At 44.1% G+C, this 25,566-nt stretch overlaps 1 protein-coding gene across 7 annotated transcripts in view; it reads left to right on the plus strand.

The window, feature by feature from the left end:
• The window catches only part of LOC104316278 (SAM and SH3 domain-containing protein 1-like), a 571,787-nt gene that overhangs the window by 424,276 nt on the left and 121,945 nt on the right, over positions 1-25,566 (plus strand). Inside the window, exon 1 of one of the 7 annotated variants that reach the window (XM_069786971.1) lies at positions 19,387-19,545. The exons of the other annotated variants lie outside the window; for them this stretch is intronic. Coding sequence (XP_069643072.1) covers positions 19,450-19,545 — 96 coding nt within the window. The 5' untranslated portion in view covers positions 19,387-19,449. Of the gene's footprint in view, positions 1-19,386; positions 19,546-25,566 lie in introns of those variants that run through there. 7 annotated transcript variants of the gene reach the window in all.

Here is a 25,566-nt window from a genome sequence, read left to right on the forward strand (position 1 = left end):
GGTTTAAATGAATTGGAAAGATACCACCTGAACTTTGTGTGAAGATACCACTATGGAGGAACGATTATATATCTCTAAGTGCAGATTGTCTATTTTAAGAGAAAATAATAAAAAATTAAAGAAACTGGGCTTTATTCGCTTTTCATAAAATATGAAGAACATCTTTTTTTAACACTTTCCACTTTCTTCCTCTTATAGTCTGTTGTAAATAGGCAGTATTCTTGATCTCAGCTGCTCAAGCTTAGGTTAGGCTTTCTGAATAATGGGAATTCTTCTTTAGGAAATTCTCCCCAGTATATTTTTGGTATCTTATTATGTCAGGTGAGGTTTCTTCAGTATTTGAAATATGCTGAAATTGTATTTTCATGTACTGTAAAATCAAGAGGGTTAAAAATCCCTGCTTTCTTCTCCTAATCTCCATTTCCATTAAAAAAAAAAAAAAAATTGTGTCCACATAACTTTGTGTGTTTGTAGAGGGGCAAGGAACTGCCAGCTGTCATAAATTCTTAGGTTGAAGATCTTCCAACTGAGCTAGCACTAACTCCCAAGCAGTTGGGGTTTTTTGAAGGACATGTTTTGCAGATCTAACAACTAGGTCTCTAGGTTATTTAAGGTGTTCTCTGGACTCTTAATTGATTCAGATCTTTTTTGAAGTGCAGTGTCAGTAATGAGTCTCATAGCCCACCTGATGGAGGTCTTGCAATGCTGAGGAGAGCAAGAGATTTATTTTACACACGGTCTGTTAGTAAATCTTTATATAATGGCTGCTTTTCTATGACAGCAAGAAAGAAGTTGACTCATGTTCAGCCTGAAGCCTGCAGATCCTTTCGTGAGAACTGCCTCAGGGCCAGCTGTCTCCCATCTCCTGCTCATCCTCCTAACTTATGTCTTCCCAAGTGAAGTATTGTGCAACAATATGTCCTTTTTGCATACTGCCTCCTGTTTGCCTTAGCCCATTTCTCCAATTTCCATATCCATCTGTGTATCTAATCATGTTCTCCGGTATGCCCGCAGCTCCTTCTAGCTTTGTGCAATCTGAAAACTCAGAAATCTGACTGCATCATCTGCATCGGACGCTAGCCTACGACATGGTCCTCTCTTACTCACTCATGGTTTTCAGCACTTTCTGTTGGCCTGTGCAGGTTCAAGCACTTCTTGCAGTTTGCTGCTGAGCATCGTGATCTGGAGAGGCTGGTTATTGGCCCTGGAAGAGCCTTGAAACAGATGTCTTGGTCACAACTCTCAAAATGCGACCAGCCCCTAAACAAGTATGCTGTAAAAATATTGAGTAGTGTCAAAATGTCTTGACGCATCTTTCCAATTTGATGAGGAACCACTGATAAATACTCTGATGTAGTTTCCCTGTCGTGCACTGGCATTCACTGACAATTTCATGTAGACCGTTCTCTTCATGAATATGCCATGTGAAGCAGCATTGGGAACCGTATGAAAATGGAGATATATCTTATCTGCTTCCTTCTTACTTGTAAGGTATCTCATTGTACTATTGAACAAAAATTAGCTTTATTTGACAATAATTTACATTGTTTCTCACAAAGGCAAGTGACCTTGAAATCTTTACGTGCTTGCAAATAGCGTGTGTGATTCTTTGTTCCTGAGCACTTTTTCCTGTAAATTTAGGTCAGACTGAAAGGTCAGTGGGGCCCCTGTGAAACCTACTTTTGGCTCATAAAGATGAGCATTTACTTGCCTTTTTTCTGTCTTCTGCAACAACATTAACCATCTGTATTGTGCCTGCATCTATCCTACTGGCCTTGCCAGACTTGGGTGCCAGGAAGATTTTGGTGTCCGTGGCTGAGGCAGCCGGAGGGCAGAGGTGGTGTGGGGCAGGGCAGCTGCATGGGCAGCCCTGCAAGGGGCCGGCGAGCCTGCGGGGACCCAGACCGCTCCGGTGCCCTCTCTGGGGGTGGATAAGGCTCGGTTTCTCTCCCCGTTTCATGCCCAGGATGTATCTGCCGTGACCACCTCTACTTTCTCTCACCTATGTACCAAAGACACGCTTAGTGGCCTGTGGGGTTTGTGTCTCAGCAGCATTTGCGTAGTTAAGTCTTTCTGCTTACCAGCAGGTTCTGCTTTGTGTGATACTATTCAGAAATAATCCTTATTCAACCTGCTTTATACCAGATGTAGTCATCTATTGTAGGTGTTCAACAGTACCAGACCTTTTGTTATTTTTTCCTGTTATTAGTGCCCCAAAACTCTCAACGGGGCTTTCTGCTCTGTCTTTCCAGAGTTTGGAACAAGCATACGTTACCTTTGAAATACAGATGCAGGCCTCTCTCTTGCCTATCATTCCCAAACAAACTGTGCCTTTTCTATGTTAGAATTTCGGTTGTATGAATTCTCAGCAAGTTTCTGTCATGCCAGTTAAATCTCATACTTTATTATGCATTAAGACTTCCTGTTATTCCTATGCATTCCTCCTGTTTTATTCCTCATAGCTCTTTTATTAGCACATAGGCTTTTAATACATTCACCAGACTGAGCTGCTATTTGTTCCTGTTCCTCTTGTGACCTTAGAGTGAACCCCAGTATCTCTTTTCCCCTCTTCCCCTCTTCAGAGTTTGTGCTCTTTTTTTTTCCCTCCTTTCCATTACTTCCTTGGGTTTTGACCATTGTCTGCATTGGTTTGGTTGAGAGGGGACAATTTAGTTCACTTTGTTGTTTTCTGTCTTTCTTCACTAGATGGATAACAGCAGAATAGCAAGGAATCTGTCGTGGAGCCATTATCCCATGATCAAAGAAGTCAAAGCACTCTTGGCAGTATCCTCTGCATCCAGCCCCAACGTGTGTGTGTGCGCGTGTGCACGTATGCACGCACGTCCACGTGTGCTCCTCTCCTCTGCCTGGTCTTTTGCACTAGTTTGGTATGGTCTAAGGTGACACTTACGGAGCCCCTTCTCCCTTAGCCCAATTATTGTCTGAATTTGTCCCGCTTTCCCAAGGAATCCATGGTTTTGTTTCTGTGCATTTCCTGCTCTGTTTCTTTGAAGTAAGAGAAGCTTTTTGCCCCTCCTGGAAGAGGCCAGAACTATGGATGGAGGGACGTCACTAAGGTGCATAAGCACCTAGAGAGGAGCAGGAGTGCTTCCCACTCGGGCAGGGGGTGCCTGGGTGCCTGGGCTTCTGATAAATTGAAGGGCAAACAAGAGGCAAAGGAAGAGGCTCAAGACCCTAACAAAGGGAAACAAACTTCTGAACAGGTTTTTAAAAAAAACTTGGGAGAAAAATCCTGCATACCTAAGGGCTTAGATGTCTTAAAAGAGAGTTTGTAATTTCCTTGAAAACATCGCGGCCACCTCCTCCTTTTCACTGCTTCTTTCTCCTTCCTTTAAAGACCGTGCATTTTAGTGCAGTCTACATATATTTGAGGCCCTCTATGCTACTTAGTCACCTAACTGCTAGGACATTGCTGTGTTGAACTGACTGCTAAACTGCCCCCAAATAACTAATTAGCTTGCATACTTTTTGCTTGCAACCATTCCTACACATTACCTGTGACTTCTGTTAGTACATACCATCATTTAATGGCATATTCTGCATGTTTAACCATTAATCTGGTACTGTAACTTACCTAGTTATTTTCAGACTCTGGTTGAAACTCAGCAGAAGTGATTTGCAACTTTTCTGTATTCCTAAAGATGCATCTCTAGGCGTAGATGCAAATTGGTGTGGTGAATTTAAGGCTATTAAAAACTAAGAAATTTTCTTCATTACTTTATAAGGACTTCATTCAGATACTTAGTAAGGGCCTCAGGAGTCTGTGAAGCACAAGCTGAAAACCATAGCTTCAGAAACAATATATTAGGAATTAATGGTGAATTCACAGTGTTTGTTACCTGCATTGCTGCTAGTAAACAAGAGGAAGGCATCTGCTATGTATTTAAGCAGTGAAGATTAGCAGTAGAGGTTTCAAAAGGAATTGGTTTACATCACTGATACCAACATGGAAAGGACTTCAGGAGCTAGAGTATTCTAAATGTTTCATTTCTCTTTCTCCCCTTTCACCATATTGGCATATAGTTTTCACTATGGGGAGGTAACATGAAATCCAGAAAGATGCAGGAGCCTTAAATGAAGAGAGAAAACTATCGCTATGATTCTTACAAACCTAGATTAGTGCGGTTGTAGTTGAATATTCCATGATTCTTCACCTTCAGTACTGTGTCAGCAAATGATGACCGTGGGTAATTATGATATAGTGTCTGCTATTTCCATGTAAAATTATAGTAATAATAATTATAGAAAATACAGCTGAAATATGACTGCTTTTCACCGTGCTATGTTCCAGAAAGATCACGGTGCTGATAAAGTTCTCCAGATGACTATAATGCTTTTAGTTCTAACATACCAAGTTCCCTTGCAAAAAGATTGGACTTTAAAAATATTTGGTATTTCAGTTCAGTTTCTTGTGAAACTCTGCATTTTCCATGCACTTTGTGGTACAGAAGTATTAGTTTCCAGCAAACGCTCCCACGTCTTCACGTTGGGCCTTCATTACAGAGCATTTCCCCTTCCTGGTTACAAGAGTAAGTGTCTGCTTTCAGCTGTGTATTTTCTGTGGTTGTTGCTGTAATGTTTTTAACAGGTTTATTTCTGTTACGCTTCATTGTATAAAAGGTGTCCAGCAAAACAGATCATTTCCTAAGATATCTTTGCTTTCTTAGAGTCATGGAGCATGTGACGTGTAGCCTGGATGGGTGCACGATTATTTACGGCATGAGGAGTACAGCGTGGTCCAGTCGGCAGTGCCCTGGACTGCAACCCAGGAAGACCCTGATCTCCTTTTTGGCTCTATTACTTATTTGCTGTGTTTCTCAGTGCAAATAACTTCATCTTTGTGCATCTTCACCTCTATTTCTGACCCAGATGTAGAGTGAAGATGCCCTTAATCTATATGCAGTGTTTAGTATAATAAGAAAGATCTTCTTCTTTAGGTGAGGTGTCTACATGCTTCTGTAATAAACATTAAAATACATGCTAAATGCTAAACAATATTTGAAGAAGTAACAAAACATGTTCAGAAACTGCAACAACCTCAAAGACCTATTTGGGCAAACACTTGTCAGGCAAATTTTCATCCCGCTACCTGTCATTTCCTGGTCCTGAATTTATTCCTGCATTATTTATTTCTAGGCTTTCCAGAACCTTATGTGTAGACAAAAGCTTCTATTTTACTTCATATGTTCCTCTAACTTTGGTAACATTGTTACTTACTACTGCAAGAATTATAATACCTTGAATTGTGGTTGGCTGGCATCGCAGCCCTTCAGGCAGTAAGATGCAAGTTGCTTGGAAGAGAGGGAGCTCCCTTTCACAGCTGTCAAGGTAGTTTTCAGCTATGGTAAAGTCCAAGCACTGATGATTTGAGATTGAGTTTGGTTTTTAACATGGTAGATAGGCATACCAAGAGAAAAAAGCTCTTTTCAGAAGCTGCGGTTAATGCTTTATATCCATGTCAACGTTCATTTTCTGGGTTTTGTGCAAATTGGATTAGTTTTCAGACATTTTAAAGCAAGCGTTAAGTGGTTAGTGCAAACAGGCTGCAGGAAGGGAGTGCTGGGATTTCAGGGGAGACCTTGTCTCTGTTCAGTGCAACAGGGAGAACGGACTGGCTCTGCCCGGTCCTGCCTGGATTACGAAGGAGAAAGGAAACTTCTTGCTCCTCCTTTCCAGAAACTGCTCTTGTTCCAGGGGAAGTGAGTGGGAGATTTACGATTGGCATTGTACCTTTTGCAATGTGCAAACGTAGAATTTACTAGGAATGGGGTTAGACCCTTCTGGAAGAGAAATGAGATACTTAAAGTGTAAGTTGCTGACTTCATTCCTCTTTCAACTTTTGCGTTTGAAGGGAGGGAGGGTTTTCCTACCAGTGGAGTCATTAGCTACAGTTATTGCACCTTCAGAGTTAAAACAAAACTCAGTCTGACTTTTGTGGTGAGGCATTTAGTGTGGAAAGGGTGTGTATATGTTTTCTTTTTCTTTCACCCTCTGATATAAAATACTACTGCAAAAAATATTCCAAACTTTTCCAAAGGACTTTTGCTGCGGAAAGCACTAGTACAAAGAGTCCTTTGTTTCACAGGAGTATCCAAACCTGTGGTAAACTCTTGCTCATTTTTCCTCCCCCAGACAGGTGCTGTGAAGCTCTTTGACATTTGTAGAGCAGATGGGATGCCATTTTACTGTTGTATCTAATTGACAGAACCTCACTAACTCTCTCCATGCATCCTGCCTCGGAAAGTGTGTGCCGTGGAGTCTTAGGGAGCACTTTTTCCTCACCAGCAACTTGCTTAACTCACTTACTGCCAGGTAAAGAGTGAGAGCGATAACTTGCTAACTGGCCTGTGAAGCCTCTTGGGAATTCATAACCCAGGGAAATGATTTCTTGCTGCTGAATTTGCCATTTTGGCTGGTTGGTCACTTGGCTGTTGACTTGGCTACCGTACATTGTATTATGCGTATCTGCAGCCACAGATGTTATTGTGTGCATATATTTTAATGTAAATAGCAGTGTTGTCTGTCTATGCAATCACATAATGACATATGTAATTGAATATGTGTAGAATACATGAATATGTCTGTGAAATGCTGTCTCTGGGGATGTGTGAATGCACACATCTCTCCGTGCCTCCTCCCCCTCTCAGGCTCCCAAAGGAGGGTTTTGTGAATGTCCGGTTTGGGGATTCCAGACACGGTGAGGGTCTGATTTCCAAAAAGGCTGGTGCCTGTGAAGGTCTCAGAGAAGGATGTAACTGTCCCAATCATTTCTGCTAATCTTGGCATGCCACCTTCCTACTCAGTTCTTGCACATACGTATGTCTTACAGGAAAAACACAGAATAACTGTTTTGAGTGTAACTTCTGCTAAAGGTTGTACACTCCTTGGCAGGTCTGGTTTACACAAGAAAACCACATTTGCAATGTGCTTCCATCATTTAAATCCTGATAGACACATATGCTTCCCCAGAAATTTCTTCTTTGAAGACAGCAGGCGATGATTTCACTTTTGGAAAGGTAGCTAGACTGTATTTTATGGTGATTGTCATTGGATATAGCCAAGAGGGGTAGGGATACCCAAACAAATATTTAATGCATTTCAGTTGGAGTATAAATGAACTAAGAAGCCCCTTGCCCTTGAGCAGCTGTAATTTTTAGGATTATTCTTACGAAGCATATTGAGTTTGAGATTCTTGGCTTCCTTGTGCAGCAGCCTGTCTCTCTGGCAACTGTCATCCTCAGTCATATCAGTTACATGCTGCCACAGCCACTCAAACATCTTGTGCAAATGTTAATATTAAAAGCAGGCCAGGTGGTAGCAAACTCTGGGCTAGATCTTCAGGTCACTATCAAAATTACAGGATCTACAAATAACCTGTATAAAAATTCTCCATTTCTCCAGGTGTCAATAGGTGTTTCTGTGGCACTGGCATTTCAACGCCCTTTGTGGTATGCTTGATACCTGTAAGCTCTAATTCTAACTTGCAGCATTGTATGCTGGCCTTTTGGCATGAATGCCATTCAGATATCCTTTTGGATAGATGCTGGCTGATGTACATGAGGCTTTCACAGTCTGGTTTTAAAGAATTAAAACACAAAAAAGTATTAAAAAAAAAAAAAGCCTGGAAAGAATCTTAAGAGGTTATTTAGCCAACCCCAAGCCCCAGAGCAGAATCAGTTGTACCAAAATAATGGGATGTTGGGAGGCTCTCAAGAACAGGTTAGACAGCGATGAAGGCACCACACTGACCCCAGGCAATCAATTCCACCGCTTTTACCAACCTTGCAGTTAGAAAGCTTTTTCTAGTGTTTAACCCAACATCACCCCTGCTGCAATTAAACCTGTTCATTCTTGCCCTGTCCTCAGTAGATAGAGAAGTTTATTTTTCTTAGCGAAGCAAAGCTTTTACATATTTGAAATTATTATCCTATTCTGTGGCAATCTTCTTTTGTCTTGGATAAAGCATCCTCCTCCTTTCAATCTCTGCTTGTAAACATCTCATTCATGTAGTTGTTTTCTCCATTTTCTTCCATTAGTCCATGTCTGTCTTGAGGTCTAGGGCATGCTGGATCAAAACACAACCCAGTACTCCAGCTGAGGGCTTGGGCTTGGTGAGCAGCATATAGATTGCTACATGTCTTGCGTGTGGTTGTGTATCCTACTGGCTGTACTGAGTATGTCTTACCATGAAACTTGCTGCTCTGCAACAAGATGACTTGTTTGATTCATGTTCAGTAGTTATTTTCAAGCTCTCTGAGCTTTCTGTCACCTGTAAATTTAGTGAGCATATTCTCTGTTCTACCAGCCAAGCTATTAATTAAAGTATTGAGGAACAGATCCCTGCAAAACTCCACTCAATATATTCTTTCACTTTGGCCGCCAACCACTGAAAAGTAATCTCTGTAAGTGTTTTTTTCAGCCAGTTGTGTACCACATTATAATGGTATCAGCTGACTGTGTTGAATAAGGTAGAAACTTTATTAAATTCCATATGTACTCCATCTGCTGCTACTTCTTATCCAGTACCAATTATCCTCCAAGGAAGGAAATTAGATTGATTTGACACAATTAATTCATGACAAATCCATTTGGCTGTTTTATACTTTTACAGGATAGTCAGGTTGAAAAAGAAACGTTATATAACTTGTCCGTGTATCTTTCCAGCCCTGAACTTGCTGTCCCTTAGCCTTCTTGAACTCCCCTCTTCATGAGTCCTCATTTATAATTACCATGGTGCAGGAGTGAGAACAAGAGCTGGAGGCAGCGGTCATTATTACTGCCAAAATCTTTGTATCTTAAAGCCAAGCCTGGGCATTCTTGGACAAACGTGAACAGGTTAAGCTTTTTTGAAACCACCAGGCACACTAAGTAGCCTCTAATACTGTTTAGCCCTTTGACACTGACATGAATCGTGTCATGCATTACAGTCATTTCTCATACATCCATATAAAAAACAATTCAGCTATTTAACCTCTGTTACCTATATATACACACGCTTCTTTGGGAAATAGTAGGTGCTAAAATATTTTAAAACTGTTTCTCCCTTGCCAAAATCTTTGGATGCATTTGAACTCATTAGAGATCAGGATAATATTGTGCATGTTTGGGGGTGCTGTGAATAACTAGGTCCTTTGAATTCCTTTCTGGTTGCAGACAAACATGAACAATAGCTGGGCAAGTACAGGCAATAGAAGGCATAAGTTTAAATCATGTTTAATACATTGAAAGCTACTTTAAGTAACTACCCAAGAGAACAACTGTATTTTCTTTCTAACATAAGAAGTCCATGCCTGTTAGTATAATGTTACCTGGAAAATGCTAGGAGATAAAAAGGTATCACAACATTTGGAGAATGCTTTTAGGAAGTAAGGAATTTGTCTTTTTGACAAGTCAAAATGCAGTGTTTTCTTAGCTCTGTCTGCTCATGCAGTTTACGTATACAAGTATAATAAATAATAATAAACAACAAATATAATAATTATTTTTATCTCCAGGAGTTTTAAATTTCTATATAAAACCCTGAAAGTTGGTGAGTAATGAAAATCATCTAAATGAGGCCCAATACCTTGCTTATGTGCCCATCTTACCACATGCTTATGTATTCCCTAAATGCTACATGTGTAATCATAGGGAATCTAAGGGCCATGTAGGCTTTTCAGACTTCTTAGGCAATTGCCCAGGTAGCATACCCCTTAGAATTACTCATTAAAACCACCCAAAATAATTCATGTAGCTGCAAGCCATGTGAAATTAAGTCATGGATTGTATCTAGCCCAGAGCCTTGTGGGCTCACCACCCACCCCCGCTGCTGCCTCCTCAGTGGTGGAGCTGGCAAATAATACAAAGTGACTCCAGAAGGTCACCTGGCTTGCCCCCAAGACACAGAGTTACTGCTGCTATTTCTCATATTCCCCTCATGAATACAGCAAAATTTCTTTCATTCCTTTTAGTCCACTTTCACATATTTTGTCCTCAATGACAAATAGCAAGGACTTCTGAAATGACCAGAGCTTCTTTTGTATACACAAATAATGTCATCGTTTTAGGAGCCAGTATTTCAGGGCTTAAAAACACATACATTTATCTCATTGCCCTGAGTTACACCCTCTTGAGCTTTCTTCAGCAATCTGAGTTTCCCCTTGGTGTTTACACACCCTTCATGCTTTCAGATAATCACTGCATCCTTTCCAGTCCCTTTAACCTTCATCTAGCCTAGCAACAGTTGTTTGTTTAAATTTATTCTCATAAATCACATCTTCCCACAGAAGTCAAAAGGAACGTGTGATGCACTTCTGGGATCAAGTGTATTGGTAACTTTCAAAAACCCAAATCTCAATTACTTTTTGTTAGGCATATGTTGCTACAGGATACACATTGTACTGAAGAAGCGTATTTGGCCATTCAAACAGAATTGCCTAATTATTAAATCCTTGCAGATGAAGATTCATTTTTCTGAGAACTGGAGATACCAGCCTACTCTACATATACCTAAACAAAATGACTTCCTTGTAAAACTTCATCAACATGGAGTCAGTGCAGTTAGCTCATTGCCCTCGAGGGCTGTTGTATCATCATCGATGCAGTTGGTTGAGTTGTGGAGGGTAAATTCCTCCCACTCACACCACCGCAGTCACAATAATCCTTCTGTTCACAAACTTCCCAAAATATTTATTGAGAGAATAGCTTGGAGGTATGTTTTCAGCAATGCTTAAGCCTGTTTTCACTTGTCTCTCTTGCTTGCCCCCCTCTTTTTTTTTTTTAATTACATTTTGGGAGTGGGTTGGCCAGTGCTTAAAAGCTGGAGTTTCAGAGAGACAGCTTCTCCTTGCTTTAATTAGTTTGACAGGCACCTCTGCTTTCCAGCTGAGTTGCCCTAACTGGAAGCAGCTGCTCTTTGGAATTACTCCCCCTCCTTGCTGTGTTACAGAAGTAGTGTTTTGTGCCCCTTCAATGAATTTATGGACATCAAATGCACAGTTCCAAGGCTTAAGGTGTGCCTGGCTGCAAAGAGATGTTTCTCTCCTTTCTTTATTACTTAATGAAGTTTTAAGAAGTGAAACATGTCATTAACAATATAGGGAAAATGAAATGTACAGATCGGATACGTTTGTCCGCTTCCTTGTTAACTCTTGTTAGTGAGCGTAGAGCAAGTTTTAAGATATTTTTCCATGGCAATTTGAAACTCTGATTTGAGAGAGAGCCTTGAATGATTGTGCAGCTTGCCAAGGTAGTGAAGAGTAAGGATTCTCCAGAAGAGCACAGGCTCTGGGAATCAAGCTCATGCCTGTGTTTACAGCCACAGCTGAAATGAATACTTATCATCTTGACTACATTGTCACAGTCTTGTGAATGCTCCTGATTTCATCACTAGCTTGATGATTTATTTAACATCCTACCACCTGGAGCCAAGTGATGTAAAAATCTCAATTTGCTGCTGTTTTTTAAATAATGGAAATGTAAATTCTGGCTTTTATTTTCCAATAAAAGCATGAAAATGTGACCTAAGTGCACCCTGATGACTCAGACAATTGAAGCTGAAGCACTCCAGAAGTCTTACTTTAAAAATTCCATTATATTTAAATGCAAGTGTAATTTTCAGGTGCCTGACATCTGTGAGCTTTGAACACTTATCATTACAGCAGAAATTGCAACACCACGTGTAACACAACTGCTTGCTAGTCAACTGCTGTTTGTTTTTCCCTAAATTATCTCTTAATGGACGTGTCTGGGCTTGCTGGGTGGTGCACAGGTCAGCTAACCCAGGGGCACAACTCTGAGATGGGGTGGACACCTGTGTTTTGGTCTGATCTGGTACTCTGGGGAAAGGGCAGGAAGCATTTACAAGGAAAGGTAGGGCAGCTGTTTGGAAAGTGAGAGAAGACTGGGTGCTCTGCATCCATCAGACCCTGCTGATGAGAGCTGTTTCCAGGGTTGGAGGCACAAGGAGAAGCTCCGGCGATGGAGCAGGAGTTATCCCAGCAGAAAGTTATCTGAAAGAAGAGGCTGAAGCTGGTATGTTCTTCTGAAGGGGCTGCAGTAGGGAGAATTGACCCTAGGCTGACATGATCTGCAAGCAAACAACAAATAATCACGTCTGGTCTATTATCTTCACCTGTGGCTAGCTGAGATCATCAGGCAGGTTTCTTTGGTTGGTTGGCTTCTGCATTAAGTAGGCCCACCTACTCCTTCACTAATAATATATCTATGTGATTTGGGACACAGGCTTGGAAAGTGCAACGTCTGAGCTCAGTACTGAGTCCTCGTGGGACTGAAAGTCAGGCTTTGATAGGGTCTGTTTGCTGCTTGTGCAGAAGGGTGGGGTATTAAATTTTAAAGAAAGTTAAGGAAATAATTTGTGTTCTGTTATGTTTTGGGACAATATTTAATTGGTAAATTGGGTGCTGGGTGTTAGGTGGAGTTTGGAGGAGGTGACTTTGGGTGGAAGTGGTCTGTTCTGGAAGAGAAGCTAAGCAATTCTTCCTTTTTTGTTTTCTTGTAAGTCTCTACCATTGGCATGTTTGTGTCACACGTACTTTGCTGTAGTATTTTGCCAAGGGCAGCTCTGTGAATTTTTCTCTCTCCATTGATAGCAAGCAGGTAACTTTTTTTTTTAAGATCTACATTTGCATTTCATAATCGGTTGCTTTTGCGAAGATACAATTAATGAAAGCTCGTAAGTTTCTTTTTCAAAAAAGTATTACTTTTAGGAAAAGTAGTTTCCCTTTCAAAGGGAGATGCAACGAAGATCTTCTCTGAGGTGTATCCATTCTTATTTTAAAAATTTGAGCCGGTCATGGAGTGAGTAGCAATAAAACAGTCACTACGTGAGCTTGGCCACCTCTGTTGGTGCTCTGCCCACCTTACTACAGCCAGCTTGGCATGATATTTACATCAGCACTGAGCATCTCTGAAATACATGGCTATCACACGCTACTAAGTTGTACCTTGTTCTTGGCTGGTTTTATGATGTGCTTTGGGATGAGATCATCAGACACCTTTTCAGTAGTAATTTACTAAGAGTTTCACCGAAGGAATCAAAGGATACCGCATTTGGAGAAAGGAGAGGCTGAAGTCCTATTTCCAGTTCTGAGGCTTGCTTTTCGCCTTTTTCACTTCCACAGTTCTAAAATTATTTGGGGTAGGAGCAGCCAAAGGACGCTAAGCTAAATAGTTCTGTCTCTGCGGATTTTTTAAGTCTCTTACAGAAAAGATTTGTATACATCCTTTCTAGCAGATGCTTACAAAAAGAATATAAGAAGTTGAGCAAGCTCCTGTGAACGGCAGCATAGAGGGTACCCCTATACATCCCAAAGGATGCTAAACTCCTGTCTGAAAAACTAATTAAGGTTTATAAAACATTTTGTAAGAAGTGCTGCAGAAAGCTAATAGAAAATGAATGCTAACTATTTAAATGTTGCCAGGAAATAACATGGCATCAAAGCTGGCTTTGCCATACAGCTGGAGACGAGAGGGTGCTGTGTTTGGGTGGAGAAGGCAGAAGTAAGTAACATGAAGAAGCAAGAGTGCCTGACATCGCGGGAGGCAGACGGAGTCCTGATCTGCGGGTGGTTTTGGAGCGGCATGCTGTGCACCTAAGCAGGATCGCGGCTGTGGTGTCTGCAGGGATGTGTGCTCCTCGCTGGTCACGCTTGGGCTCTTGGAGCCCTGCCACTGGATGAGCTAGTGCTGCTGCCTCCCAGGTTAAGAAATGCGGTGCTGTGCTCCGCAGTGGGGAGAGGAACTGGGCAGGGTACGAGAGGCCTTTGTGGAGCACATCTGAGGGCAGGAAGGGAGGATAGGAACCTTTCCTTTCTCCTTATGAGCCAAAAGGTATCCTTCCAGAAGGGCTGCAGTACTTGCTGTGTTTGGATTTCTTTTCCTTATATGATTTCTCATGTAAAGTCACAGCCACCGTATTTTAACTGAAGCCTGCCAAGCTTGGCCGTATTTGTATGTCTACCGAGCGTGGTGCTAGCCCGAAGCATTGAGACTACTGGAATGATTTTCCTGGGCATGTGTCTCTCCCTCCTTATTTTTTAATCTAGTTTGGTACTGATATCCAGGGGAATGATGGATCGGATGTAATGCGGAGAGTTCAGACTTTTATCAGAATAAAGCAATTCGTTGTTCCTAACTGCTTTCTACTGATAGAATTAAACAGACTTAACTCCATCTGGTTCGTGTTGGGCATATTAGTGTACTGCTCTCGCTGTGATGTGATACTCTAGTCATGAGGCTGGCAATAAGACAGGGAGCTGACAGCTAAGCCTCTAAAAGAATAAATAATGATTACTGACTGTACAGCAAAAAGTATATGGTCTAAATACTGTCTCTTTTAAAGTCGCTGGATAAGTATTGCTTGCACTGCTTTTAAAATCAGGAATATTTTCCGTAGTTATCTAACTGGCAGTCGATGCTGAAACTTGATCATTTCAGCAACATATAGCGGTCTGATGTGCAAATGCACGCGATGGATCTAGCGCGCTCTTACAGTTTATGCCTGTATGTACTAAGGGTGTCTGAGAATGACAGCCTGTTTAGCAGAATGGCTGATGGGTTGGATGTGTGGGTCCCCATCCTGCCCCATGCTAGAGGCTTTCTGGAGTGGGCGCTGGCATGTCTGCTTTCTGCTGGAGAGCAGCTGCTGGCTCCTTTGGCTGGTATGGGTGATGCAGAGAACCCACTCTGAGGGACCCCGTGACCAGAAATAATAATCGTACTTAAATAATTCTGAAGGAAAATACTTTAAAAATGAACTAACAGGTCAGAATTAAAAGAAATTATGTTTTAGAAGGACTTTCAAAAAAACATAGTGAGGAGAATGAGATAAAATTTTTCCAAGACAGATTTTGATAACTTGATGGGATGGAGCCTGCAACCAGTAAGGGTTGCAATTCCAATGAAAGGCTGTGATGTGAAACTGTGTGTTTCAATTTGATGACCTTTACCAAGGGGAAAGAGGGAGAGAGCTGAAAGGAGATATAACGCAACACACTATTAGGAATGATTGTAATTTGCTTGTGTTAAGAGTTTTAGGGCTTTTGCGGGAATTTTTATTTGTCCCTTCCCCTGCACCCTCTGTGCATACAATGGCTTGCTTATTTATTTCTCTGAAGCTTTGATGTTCCGGGGCTGGGCAGGGTGTTGTTAGTGATGTTGGGAAACCTCATGTGTTTTGTTCACGCACGCAGAGTTAATTGCTGGGCGTCTGAGCAGGAAGCCATTTCCCTCAGGTCATCTATCGGGAACCTATGAAGTCTGGTGCCCATCACACTGTGGGGCGGCACGATCCACTTCCCAAGGCAACCTGATCTCTCCCAGCCTCTTGCATGTAGTTTAAAATTGATATCAAAGTGCTCGGGGTTGTTTGTGGTATAGATTTCTTGGATTAAATGCTTTTTATGTGGTTGCCAGCAGTTGTGATAATTTGGTTCTGATGGTGCACATCAGCTTTTCCAGTTCATTTTGATGCATATTTCAATTTTTCACTATTAAATGCTTTGTTGAAACCATTGTGTCGCTTTTGTGTGATACTGTGGTGAGATGATACATGCTACTTTGGGACAGAAAGATTGTCATTTTTTGTCTTAATAACTGAGAGGTTTGCATCTGAGGTTTGTGCTTTTCACAGAGAAAGAGTTTGGCCTGGTGAAGGCGATCCCCCTAAACCCTTAGTAAAGAAAGGAGTGAGATGATCTTCTCTATGGCCCCCTTAAGCTGGAGCTAGGGTCCTGCTCTGAGTATCCCTCGAGAAGAAAGTCCATCTCTGTTGAATACAGAAGAGTGCTCTCCAAGTTGGTTAATCCTGCCTGGTGTGTAGATGTGGGAAACTCTTATTAACTGCACACCCACATGTAGCTGATGGTGTGATAGGAGGATACATTCACATGCACAGTGCATCTGCAATAACTGGGTGAAACTAGATTCACCGCATACGTGTTGGCTGTTTCCATCTCCTGTATAGAGATTTGCAGGAGAGCAACCGTGGGGAGCTTTGTAGCTGCTCTGTGGAGGGACTTTCCATCCAGAGTGCATTGGAGTGTGTGTGAGTGCAACCATGAGCCCATGCACTGCGGGTGCCACACACTGGGGAATCGTATCAAGATCGCTGCCTCACTGCCTAGTGCTGCCCTGTAACTGTACATTGACCATTTTCCAGGATTTCCAAATGTTAAGTGCCTGGTCAGAGCTCCTGTGAGATGTCCCAAAAGTCTCAGAAAATGGACCAGATTTATTTCTTCCCAGTAGCCCACAGAGGTCCAGTACAACATGCTTCTAGAACATGGTCTTTTGTGGATGCTTGAGTTATCATCTAGACAACTACAGATAAAAATGCAAACAAAAATTGTATTCTAACATGCAAAATTTCAATTACTTTGTAATTGTGTAGTAGCGGTTGTACCACAAACCAAATACTGCAGTCATAGCTGGGCTTCAAAACCCATGTGAGGTCTGAGTTTCTGCTTGTTCTAAAACTCCCATACTCTTGTTGCAACTGGTTTTTGTAAAATGCCCCTGGGATTTATTACTGCAGGACATTGGCATCATTAAAACAGAGGAACTCTGTGATATCTAGGAGGGGGGTCTATTTGAGGGAAGGAGACGAGGCAATATTTTAGCCTGCCATAGTCATTGAATGTCTTGGGGAAATGGCATCTTGTGAATGTCTGAAGATGAATAGATACTATAATTGCAAGACCATAGAAGATGGTAGCTATTGTAAACTGCCGTGCGTGTGTTGCAATTCTCTCATGTCAATTTGTTTCTTAAAGCAACTGCTCCTGGAGTCAAGTGATTTTGCAAGGTCTTTTTGCCTTATGACCCTTTTTTTAAATCAAAGGCTCTGTGTCTCAGATAAATTAAAGTCAACTGGCTGAGGGGAAGAGTGCCGCAGCCATGCGTCATGTTCCTCTGATGAAAGTTGCTGCCTCCACAAAAGAGGTGACATCATGGCTCAGGAAGCAGCTCTTGGACCACCACGATTTATAGTCTAGTTTCTGTTACCTGTACTGCAAGGCTGAAAAGTGCAGATATTCAGGACCTGCTTCTGTAAGTAGTGTAGTCATCCTTGCACCAGAGCAATGATCTCCATTGGCAGGGAGGGGCAAGGCAAGTGGGAGTGCTGCCCCTTGCACCTATTTGATCTTAATCTATTGCTGCCTGAGTCAGAACAATGAGGGGTTTTTAGACTTTGTGCTGCAGAGTTGTTGGTTTCGGTTTGGTTTTGTTTTTTTTTTAATATGGCTCCAAACTATAAAAAAGACAGTGTACGGAAGACAGTGTGCACGAGAGGGGCCCAGAATATTTAAATCCTGAGATCAACAGTGTGCCTTGTTCAGATATTTTGAAAGTAGGTTGACATTACTATTGTTAAGTGGTTCAACATGGATTTCAGAGGGGCACTAAGTAAATTACACCTGGCTAATTAAACCAGTTTTGAGTTATGCAAGCCATCTCAGAGTACTGAGAGGCTGCACTGGCACGCCTTTATCCTCATACTTCATTGGCTTATAGTTGCATACAATTTAAAGGTCAATTAGTAGAGATTTCATACCTGGATTGGGCCTTTCATTATTTCTCATTACTAGTCAATAATACGATGAATTACATAATGTGTATCTTACATGTGAATCCTAAAGAAGGGTCAATAAAAATGTGCATATTTCTACATCTTTGGTGGTTTCTTTACCACTTTCAGCATAATCCTCCTTCAGATTTTCTACCTGTGCTCCCCACCTCCTTTTCTCTGTTCTGCATGTGCTGTTTACCACTCCAGCAAAAGCCATAGTTAACACAGTGCTTAGAAAAGTCTCGTCCTTTTCTTTGCATACCAGCTGCTGAGAAAGGAAGCATTTTGACCAGCTTTTCTCTCTGGTGCCAGCCTCCAAAGTAAAAGGAGCAATCTTAGCTTTGAGGACAAAAAAAGAGCATCGCTGGGAATGTGGAGAGAAGAGGAGGAGTGCAGCCACCCCTCTTCTGATCGATGCCTTCTCCAGAACTATTTTTAGCCCTGTTAGCAAATGGTATCATTTGTTGCTCCAGGCTGCTGGGGCTGTGCAGTCGGTGCGAGCCTTGTCAGCTGTGGGGCTGGGGGGACCCCGGTGCCGACCAGAGAGCCTGGGAGGGGAGCGCGGGCGCCAGGCCAAGCCCGGGGTGGTGTTTGGGTGGTGCAGGGCATGTAACATCCAGCCTGGCAGCAAGCGGGGCTGGTGGGATGCTGGAGAAGCTACTAACTGCTTGATGATACGAGCTCTTAAAGTGCTCGGCCAGTGCGCGAGAGCTGCGTAGCCATTAAATAAGCCACTTTCCCCCCCCAGCCCTGTGCAGACGGGTGCCTCCGATAAACAACAGCTTGAAACGGTAGTGTTCCAAGGTGCATCTAACCATTTCAAAGCTTAAGGATGAGCACGGAGACACGGAGGAGTGAAGGATTTCCTCGCCGCTGGTGCCAGCGGGAGCGATGCAGCGGGCAGGCCGGGAGAAGCGCCCCGTCCCGTCAGGTCATCCTTCCGCCCCGCGGGCAGGGGGTTTGGGCACCCTGCTGACGGTACCTTCCCCGACAAGTATGCTCGCGTGTGTCTGCGTGCATGGGCGCCCGGCTGTTTCCTAGGAAGTGGAAGCATCCCCGTTGGTGTCTGTAATTAGTGATTATGTAATTTCACTGTAATATGGGGGGTGTGGGGGGGTAAAGTGATAGGAAGCAGGACGTATGGAAGGAGGAAGGGCTTCCCCAGTGCTTCCCCAAGGAGAGCTTTGCCTTTTAGGATACACTCGGCGACGGCTCTCTCCTCTCCTCAGGAGAACGATGGGATGCCGGTACTTAAACCAAAAATCGGAGTTAACCGTGCCCCTCTTCCCGTGCCGGCCACGTAACGAGAGCGGCTGGCACCGCCGCCCGACTACTCGTCCCGCGGCGCTAAGACGACGCTGTTGACTTTGCCGCCGGAGCTCCCGGCGTCCAGGTGAGGCGCTGGCACGGGGTGACGGCCGGTCACCGACGAGCCCCCCCTCCCCCGGCGAGCACACGGCCCCGGCTCTCGGGCCGGGGGCGGCCGCCGGGACCCGGGACCCGGCCGGGGCGGCGCCGGGGCCCTTTGTTGCCGCCCCGGGGCGGCCACGTGCGCCGGGCGAGCCCACCGGCAGGCGGGGGGTGCGGGGCCGGCCGGCGGTGGCGGCGGGGGGCGGAGGAGGAGGAGGAGGAGGAGGGGCTTTGCCGCCGGGTGGGCGCCCCCGCCGCGCCGCAGTGGCACCGCCGGCCGCCCTGTCGGTGGGCCGAAAGTTTGAGGGGGGGCGGCGGCGGCGGCAGGGACGGCCCGCGGCGTCCCGGGGCGGGCCGGGAGCCGAGCGGGGCGGGCGAGGCATGGCGGGGCGGGGCGGGCCGGCGGCGGCGGCGGGGAGCCGGCGTTGATCCGGCGGCCGGGCCGGGGCATGGAGGGGGAGCGGGCGGGCGGCCCCGCCGCCCCGGCGGAGAGCGGCACGTCGGAGGCGTTCGCCCAGCTGTGGGCCGACGTGATGGGCATCCTGGTGAGTGGGGCCGGGGCGGCATCGGGCTCGGGGGCAGCCTGCCGTGGGACGGGGCGGGCCGCGGACTCCCCAGCACTGCTCCCCCCCACCCCCCGGTGGCGGGGGTGGCGGGCGGCGAAGCCCTGGCCGGGACGGCGGGTCTCCCCGGCACCTGCTGCGGCGTCTGCCCCGGCGGGCGAGTGTCCCCGCCGCGCGGGCTCGGACGTCCCAGGCAGAGCGGTTCCGTGGGCGAAACCCAGTATCGTATCGTGTCGGTGACCGCTTTCGTCGGGGCTTCGGCGGAAAGTTTTGTGGGCTGTCAGTGTAGGAGAGACGCGAGCCCGGCGCGGAGCCCCGCTGGGGAGCCGGGTTGCGGTCGGGGTTGTTGGCCGGAGCGGAGCGGACCCCGCGTCTGTTTACACGCCCAGGAGCGCTTGTTCAGGCTGGTCAATGGGCGCATTGTTTCCTGTTGCTCCGGCACGCTGGCAGATTCAGCTGAATTCGGGCGCAAGGCTGGTCTCTTGCTGCCTTTGCATTCCACGCACGTGTTTTCGGCGTCCCGGCGCCAGGCGCGGGTGAAGCCCCGTGTCCCCCGGGGCAGGGCCGCCCGGCCCGCAGCGCTGCCCCGTTGTGCTGCCGGGTGCCGGTTTTGGAGCTCTTATTCCCGACGGTTTTTTGGAAGCGAGTTGCTCGGTTACGGCCCGTGGAGTTTCTGCGCTGGTGATCTTCTGAGGAGGGACTAATCCTCGTAATTCACTGGTTACAAACAAAAGAGATGGCCCCAGTAACAAGGGCTCAAGGAATTATATTTAGTGGGCACGTAGCGTACCGACAGGATGGACTGGACGGCAAACAGTAAAAATACAGGGAGAGTCAATTCTTTACTTCTACTTGCAGCGAGAGAATAATATTTACTTTAGGTGGAAGATGATAATTACCACAGAGGACTGCCACTCAGCAAAAAAACAAATACTAATGTTATATATGTACTGGAGCTGGCAGTTTTCCAGTGATGAGGAACGTGGTAATCAACAGTGGAGTGCCTGTTTATTCATTTTAAAAGCAAATGAATAGGCTTGATGCGTATTAATTTTTGTTGTTAACGTTTAACCAATAGACGTTAAAGAATATTGTTAGAAATGCCTTCTGGAAAATTCAGAAGTGTTACAGAATTGAAGAGATAATTTAATTAGCTTTTTATGCTGCGTTTTTTTCTCCACATGGACTTTATTGTGAGTACTCAAAGTAAGATTAAAAAACCTGCCTCATTCCTGTTCTTCGTAGAAATTCTCTGTTGACATGGCATTCGGTTTAATAGCACCCGGCTGCATACACTCTTTCACTGTTAATGATTTTAATCTAAGAATGCAAGCAGAGTCAGTTCTGCCAGTTTGTAGGAAGCGCACAGTTGGTACTTTATGAACAGTCTCTTTCTCTCTCTTTCTGGCAGGTTTCAGTACTGCATTTAGTAAGAGGAAAGTGCTATTGGATGCCTGGGAAGGAGTGTTTGAGGAGGTCAGACCAACAGCCTAGCACGCTGGAGCTCAGTGCAGAAAAAGATCCGATTCTCACACCACTAATAATTGGAATAGGTTTCTTCTGGCTGTACAAGCTAGTTTCCTTCCTGGGAAAACAGAGCTATTTAATTATTTGTCTTCTAATAAAACTAAGCTAAAGTCATTTGTCTTAGAGTTGGTCTGCTTTACGGGAAGGAAGCATCTTGTAACTAGTTCCTAGTTTATATCGGTTGCAAATATCACCCAGCACTAGTATCTTTTCTTACTGCAGTGTTTTGTGTTGCAACACGGTTAAAATATGGAAGGATAACCTTATGTTGGGTCTCAAATTATAACTTATCTGAGGGAGGACAGAAGCTCTTTTCACTGCAAGTTGTCAGCTTTCTTCAGATTTAGGTTTTTTTAAAGAGTTCCTAGTCTTTGTGGCTGCAAAATATGTCTTAATATGAAATGAATATATACTTATTTAGTGCTCTGTCCTTGTCTGAAGGTGAGGAAGAGGTAGCTCCAGTGCCTTTTTCACCGCTCATCTTTGCGGTACACAGAGCTTTGTCCCTTTCAAACCTGTGCTGCGACAGGCAAACAAACAGTAAACTAGATTTGTGGCTTCCAAATGGAAGTCTGTGGATGGTTGCTCGTGGTCCATGAGGCCACAACAGTGGCCTGCAGAGCTGGCTTACTTCTTCGGTGTTGTCAATGAAGCGAGAGTATGAGTCTTAAATTCCTGGGATTCACAGTAATTCACGATGCAAAACATCTAGGGAGCACAGAGGTAGATGCTGGAGTGATTCACTGGGAATGGCTCTATGAACGAAGAAGTCGGTGCAGCAGTAGGCTGGCTAAGTTGGCCCTGCAACCAAAGGAACGCACTAGCAGGGGGGAAGAGGCAGGAGAGGAGAGCCAGGGTCTTGGGAGGGGAAAACTACAATGCAATTAAGAAAGGTGATCATGAAAAGTTTGTTGATCGAATGAGAGAGAGAAAATTGCATTCTTAAGCAATGATCGTAGGATGATGCAGGTTAGAAAGGACCTCAGGCGGCATCTAGCCCGACCTTGAGCTGAAGCAGGGGGAGCGCTGAGGCCAGGTGAGGTTGCTTGGGGCTTTATCCCGTCGGGTCTTGAAAACCTCCAGGGACAGAAACTGCATAACCTCTCTGTGCAGCCTGTTCCACAGCTTCGCCGTCCTTACGGTGAAAAAGATGTTCTTTGTAAAAATGATGAAATGCCTGATTCTGTCCTCCTCATGCTGAGGAGTTACAGCAGTGGGGAGGAGGAGGGGAAGGTGTCGCCTTCCTCCCACTGACCCTGCTGGAAGCCTTGCAGGGCACGGTGGTGGTCATGGTGGTGTCTCCTCTAGGTGCAGGTTTAGGAGGAGAGGCCATGGAAGTCAGGCCAGCTGGTATTTTGGTACTGTAGTTACTTAAAGTATAAATAGAGCCCCTCTCACTTAGTGGATAAATATATTTTATTGTTTGTGTACATTCAGTTAAGTTCCTTAAAATAGGACCTCATTAGCAGGAACCTGTGATGGCAGATCCCAGGTCCGGAGGGGAAGCAAATACTTTTCAAGTGCTGCTTGTAAGCACTATATTTTACGGACTTTGAAGTCACATAATAACTCTCTCTATACTTGACAAATACTGAGTGTACTTGCAGCTGTACTGGGATTTTGCTGAAGTAAATGCTACTTTTCCCTTTTGCACTTATTCTAATGAAATATTTCAGAGGTGCAGCTGTGGTATAAGCACCTCAGAGCTATTTGTGCTGTTAATGGAGCTCAGTAGATAACATAATTATACTTAAAAGCTTTTGCTTAGTCTGTAGCAAGCACATGTTGGAATGTACTGGTTAATTACAATTTGTAGTGTTTGAAGCAGCAATGGATGGTGGAAGTCTATTAAGGTTTTAGAGAGAGACTGCAGTAGGTGGATCATGAGTAGTAATATAGAAATCCTCTGCATCCCCCCAGACTCAACACCATAAAAAGGGATATTTTTGACACAGCATCACGTATTGATGCAATGATAGCAAGCTCTTTGCTGCTAAGAGTCTGAAGGTTTGTATGTGATCAGATCTGAGAACAAATCGTAATACGAAGTGAAAATCATGAACTTTATTCTTTTAAAGATGTGCTTTCAAAACATGGGCTATTGACCTTAGTACAGGGAAGACATTCTAGTGTCTGTCTTGTTTATGGGATGTTCTTCCTTCTTGCATAGCATGGCTGGAACAGGTATCTGGGTCAAATCTTGACATTAATAAAATTACTGGCAAAACTCTGGTCAGTGTTGATAGAGCAGGGATTTCACTAAAGAAAACTATTTGTGTGAAGAGTTTTTGTCTTCAATGGCCAAGATGCAAAAGATAGAGGAACTTGCAAGAGATGCAATGACATTAGAAGTCTTTCTAGCCTTTTATTTCAAAGTGATAGATAGTTTCTTGTTTCAAACTTGAATCAATTATAAAAGCTGAAAAAAAGGAAATTCTTTATTTTTCGATAATATTTTGCAGTTATACTAAGAGAAAACAGTGCTTTCCCACCGTCTGCTGTTAGCTAAAGAGAACAGAGTATTTTGAGGACAGTAAAGCTCACTTGGGTTTGTACTGGGAGCCCTAATATTTACATATATAACCTATCTTGCTCTCTGTGTTTCAGTGACGATTGGAATTTCTTATCAAAATAATAAAGAAACAAACTGAAAGAGAGAAAGACGCCAGCTGATAATACTACTGTGATAACATGTAATTACATACTGGCTAACATACTTTGGGGAGAGGCATTTGATGTTAAGCTAGGGAGCCTGGATATCTGGAGAGATCGGGGAAGTAGATCCCTGACCGATAAAAGCAGTCAGAGGACTGCCAGGAGGAGCTGTGGCAGCTCACACCAGCTGTGGATTTCTCCCAGGGTTGCTCTTCCTTAAACCATTGTTAGTTCGCTGTGACCTCCCGTGGAAATTTCTGTAGTCCGTTGCTCTCCCAGTGTCTCCTTCAGGTGACTCTATTTCTCTGATGCCTGCTTGGCACCGAGAGGCCACTCCAGCTGAAGCCATCGGTGCTCAGCATGGTTCTGTGGAAAAGCACAGGCAACCAACTAGCTACTCCAGGTAGAATGTGCTTTTGAAAATGCAATGTACTCGTTTTTTTCTGATTTTTATTGACGTGTCGGCAAAATGGCTGTGGCACTGTGTAATTAGCTCAAAAAACAGTTTGGGACATTCTGATTCAAAACATTTTTGTTCCGACTTCTACTTTGGAGTGCATTTTTAAAGCATATCCCAGTTGCAACAGCAAGGATGAACCCAGAAGGCCTGGCCTCTGCTTTTCAAACTAGCAGGTATTGTTTTTTCTATTTTACAAAACCATGGAGTGTATTTTCCTTTCAAATAAAGAAATCAAAACAGAGAGTGACTGCCAGTTTAGGTGTTGGATTCAGTTTTATATTTTAAACTTAACCTGTTGCATCTCCTTTCCCTCTCATCTCCATGCTGTGTTGCACCTAGCAATGCTAATGCTTTTATGAAAAAAGACAGCTCATAGAGATAACCTTTGGTCTAGGCTTTTTCTTGCATGTCAGGCCACATAAAACAGATGTCTCCATCAGAGAGCTTAGTCCCCACAGGACCCTATGCAGTCAGGAATGATAAGAGGCTTTGGTTCTGGTGCCCTCTTCGTTCTTTCTTGAAAACAAACTCGAGGTTTCCCTGGCCTTTGAATTGCAGAGGAAAAAGTAGGGAAGATTTTTATATACCTGTTCTATGTCTGCTATGAACTGCTGTTTACTAGAGAATAACCATAAATTTAAGGTAAACTTGAATCTTGGTGATAACATTTTCTTTTCCACTGTGTTGCTGGTTTGCTGTGAATACCAGCTCCATTATCAATATGTGGAAATACTCTTTTTCCTCATATTTACTCACATTTTGAAAGTCAATCAACCAAGCTCTCTCAGTCTTTTAAGAGCGGTGGAATACCAGATTGCCAGAGTTTGCCTGTAATGGTGCCTCCTTCCTTTTGCGGATATGAAAAAATGGCAGTCTCTAATCAGAAAGAAAATGTCAAAATTGGTGTGGAAAATGGAAAAGTGTTGCACATGCAGGACAACGAGCACTTCAAGGAATTTTATTATGTGGAATGCAATGTATTATGCTACACACATTGGTTACCATTTTCCGTAGCCAGGTGAAAAGCTCTTATTTTTAGTGCGTATCTTGCAGCAACTGACGTTTTACAGGACTAGATAATGATTAACTTATTCTGATGCTGTCTAGAAAGCAAGTAAATTAGCACTGATTGCACGAGATGCTGTGCAAACGGAGGAGCAGAGAAATTAGGCCCCGTGAGCAGAGTGGGGTCACTGCTGGACACGGTGCAGAGCCGAGGGACGGATGAAAGGGGCAGTGCCCAGGGCAAGGGAGTTTGAGTGCGAGGGGAGAAAGGACTTCCCCGTCCTTCCAGACCCCAGCTGAACTGCTCCAGCTTTGGCCCTGGGCTCGGCTCCTTCAGGACTTTTTGCCTTCCAGAG

Source organism: Haliaeetus albicilla, chromosome 7, assembly GCF_947461875.1.
Source record: "Haliaeetus albicilla chromosome 7, bHalAlb1.1, whole genome shotgun sequence".
In the NCBI taxonomy this organism is placed as follows: domain Eukaryota; kingdom Metazoa; phylum Chordata; class Aves; order Accipitriformes; family Accipitridae; genus Haliaeetus; species Haliaeetus albicilla.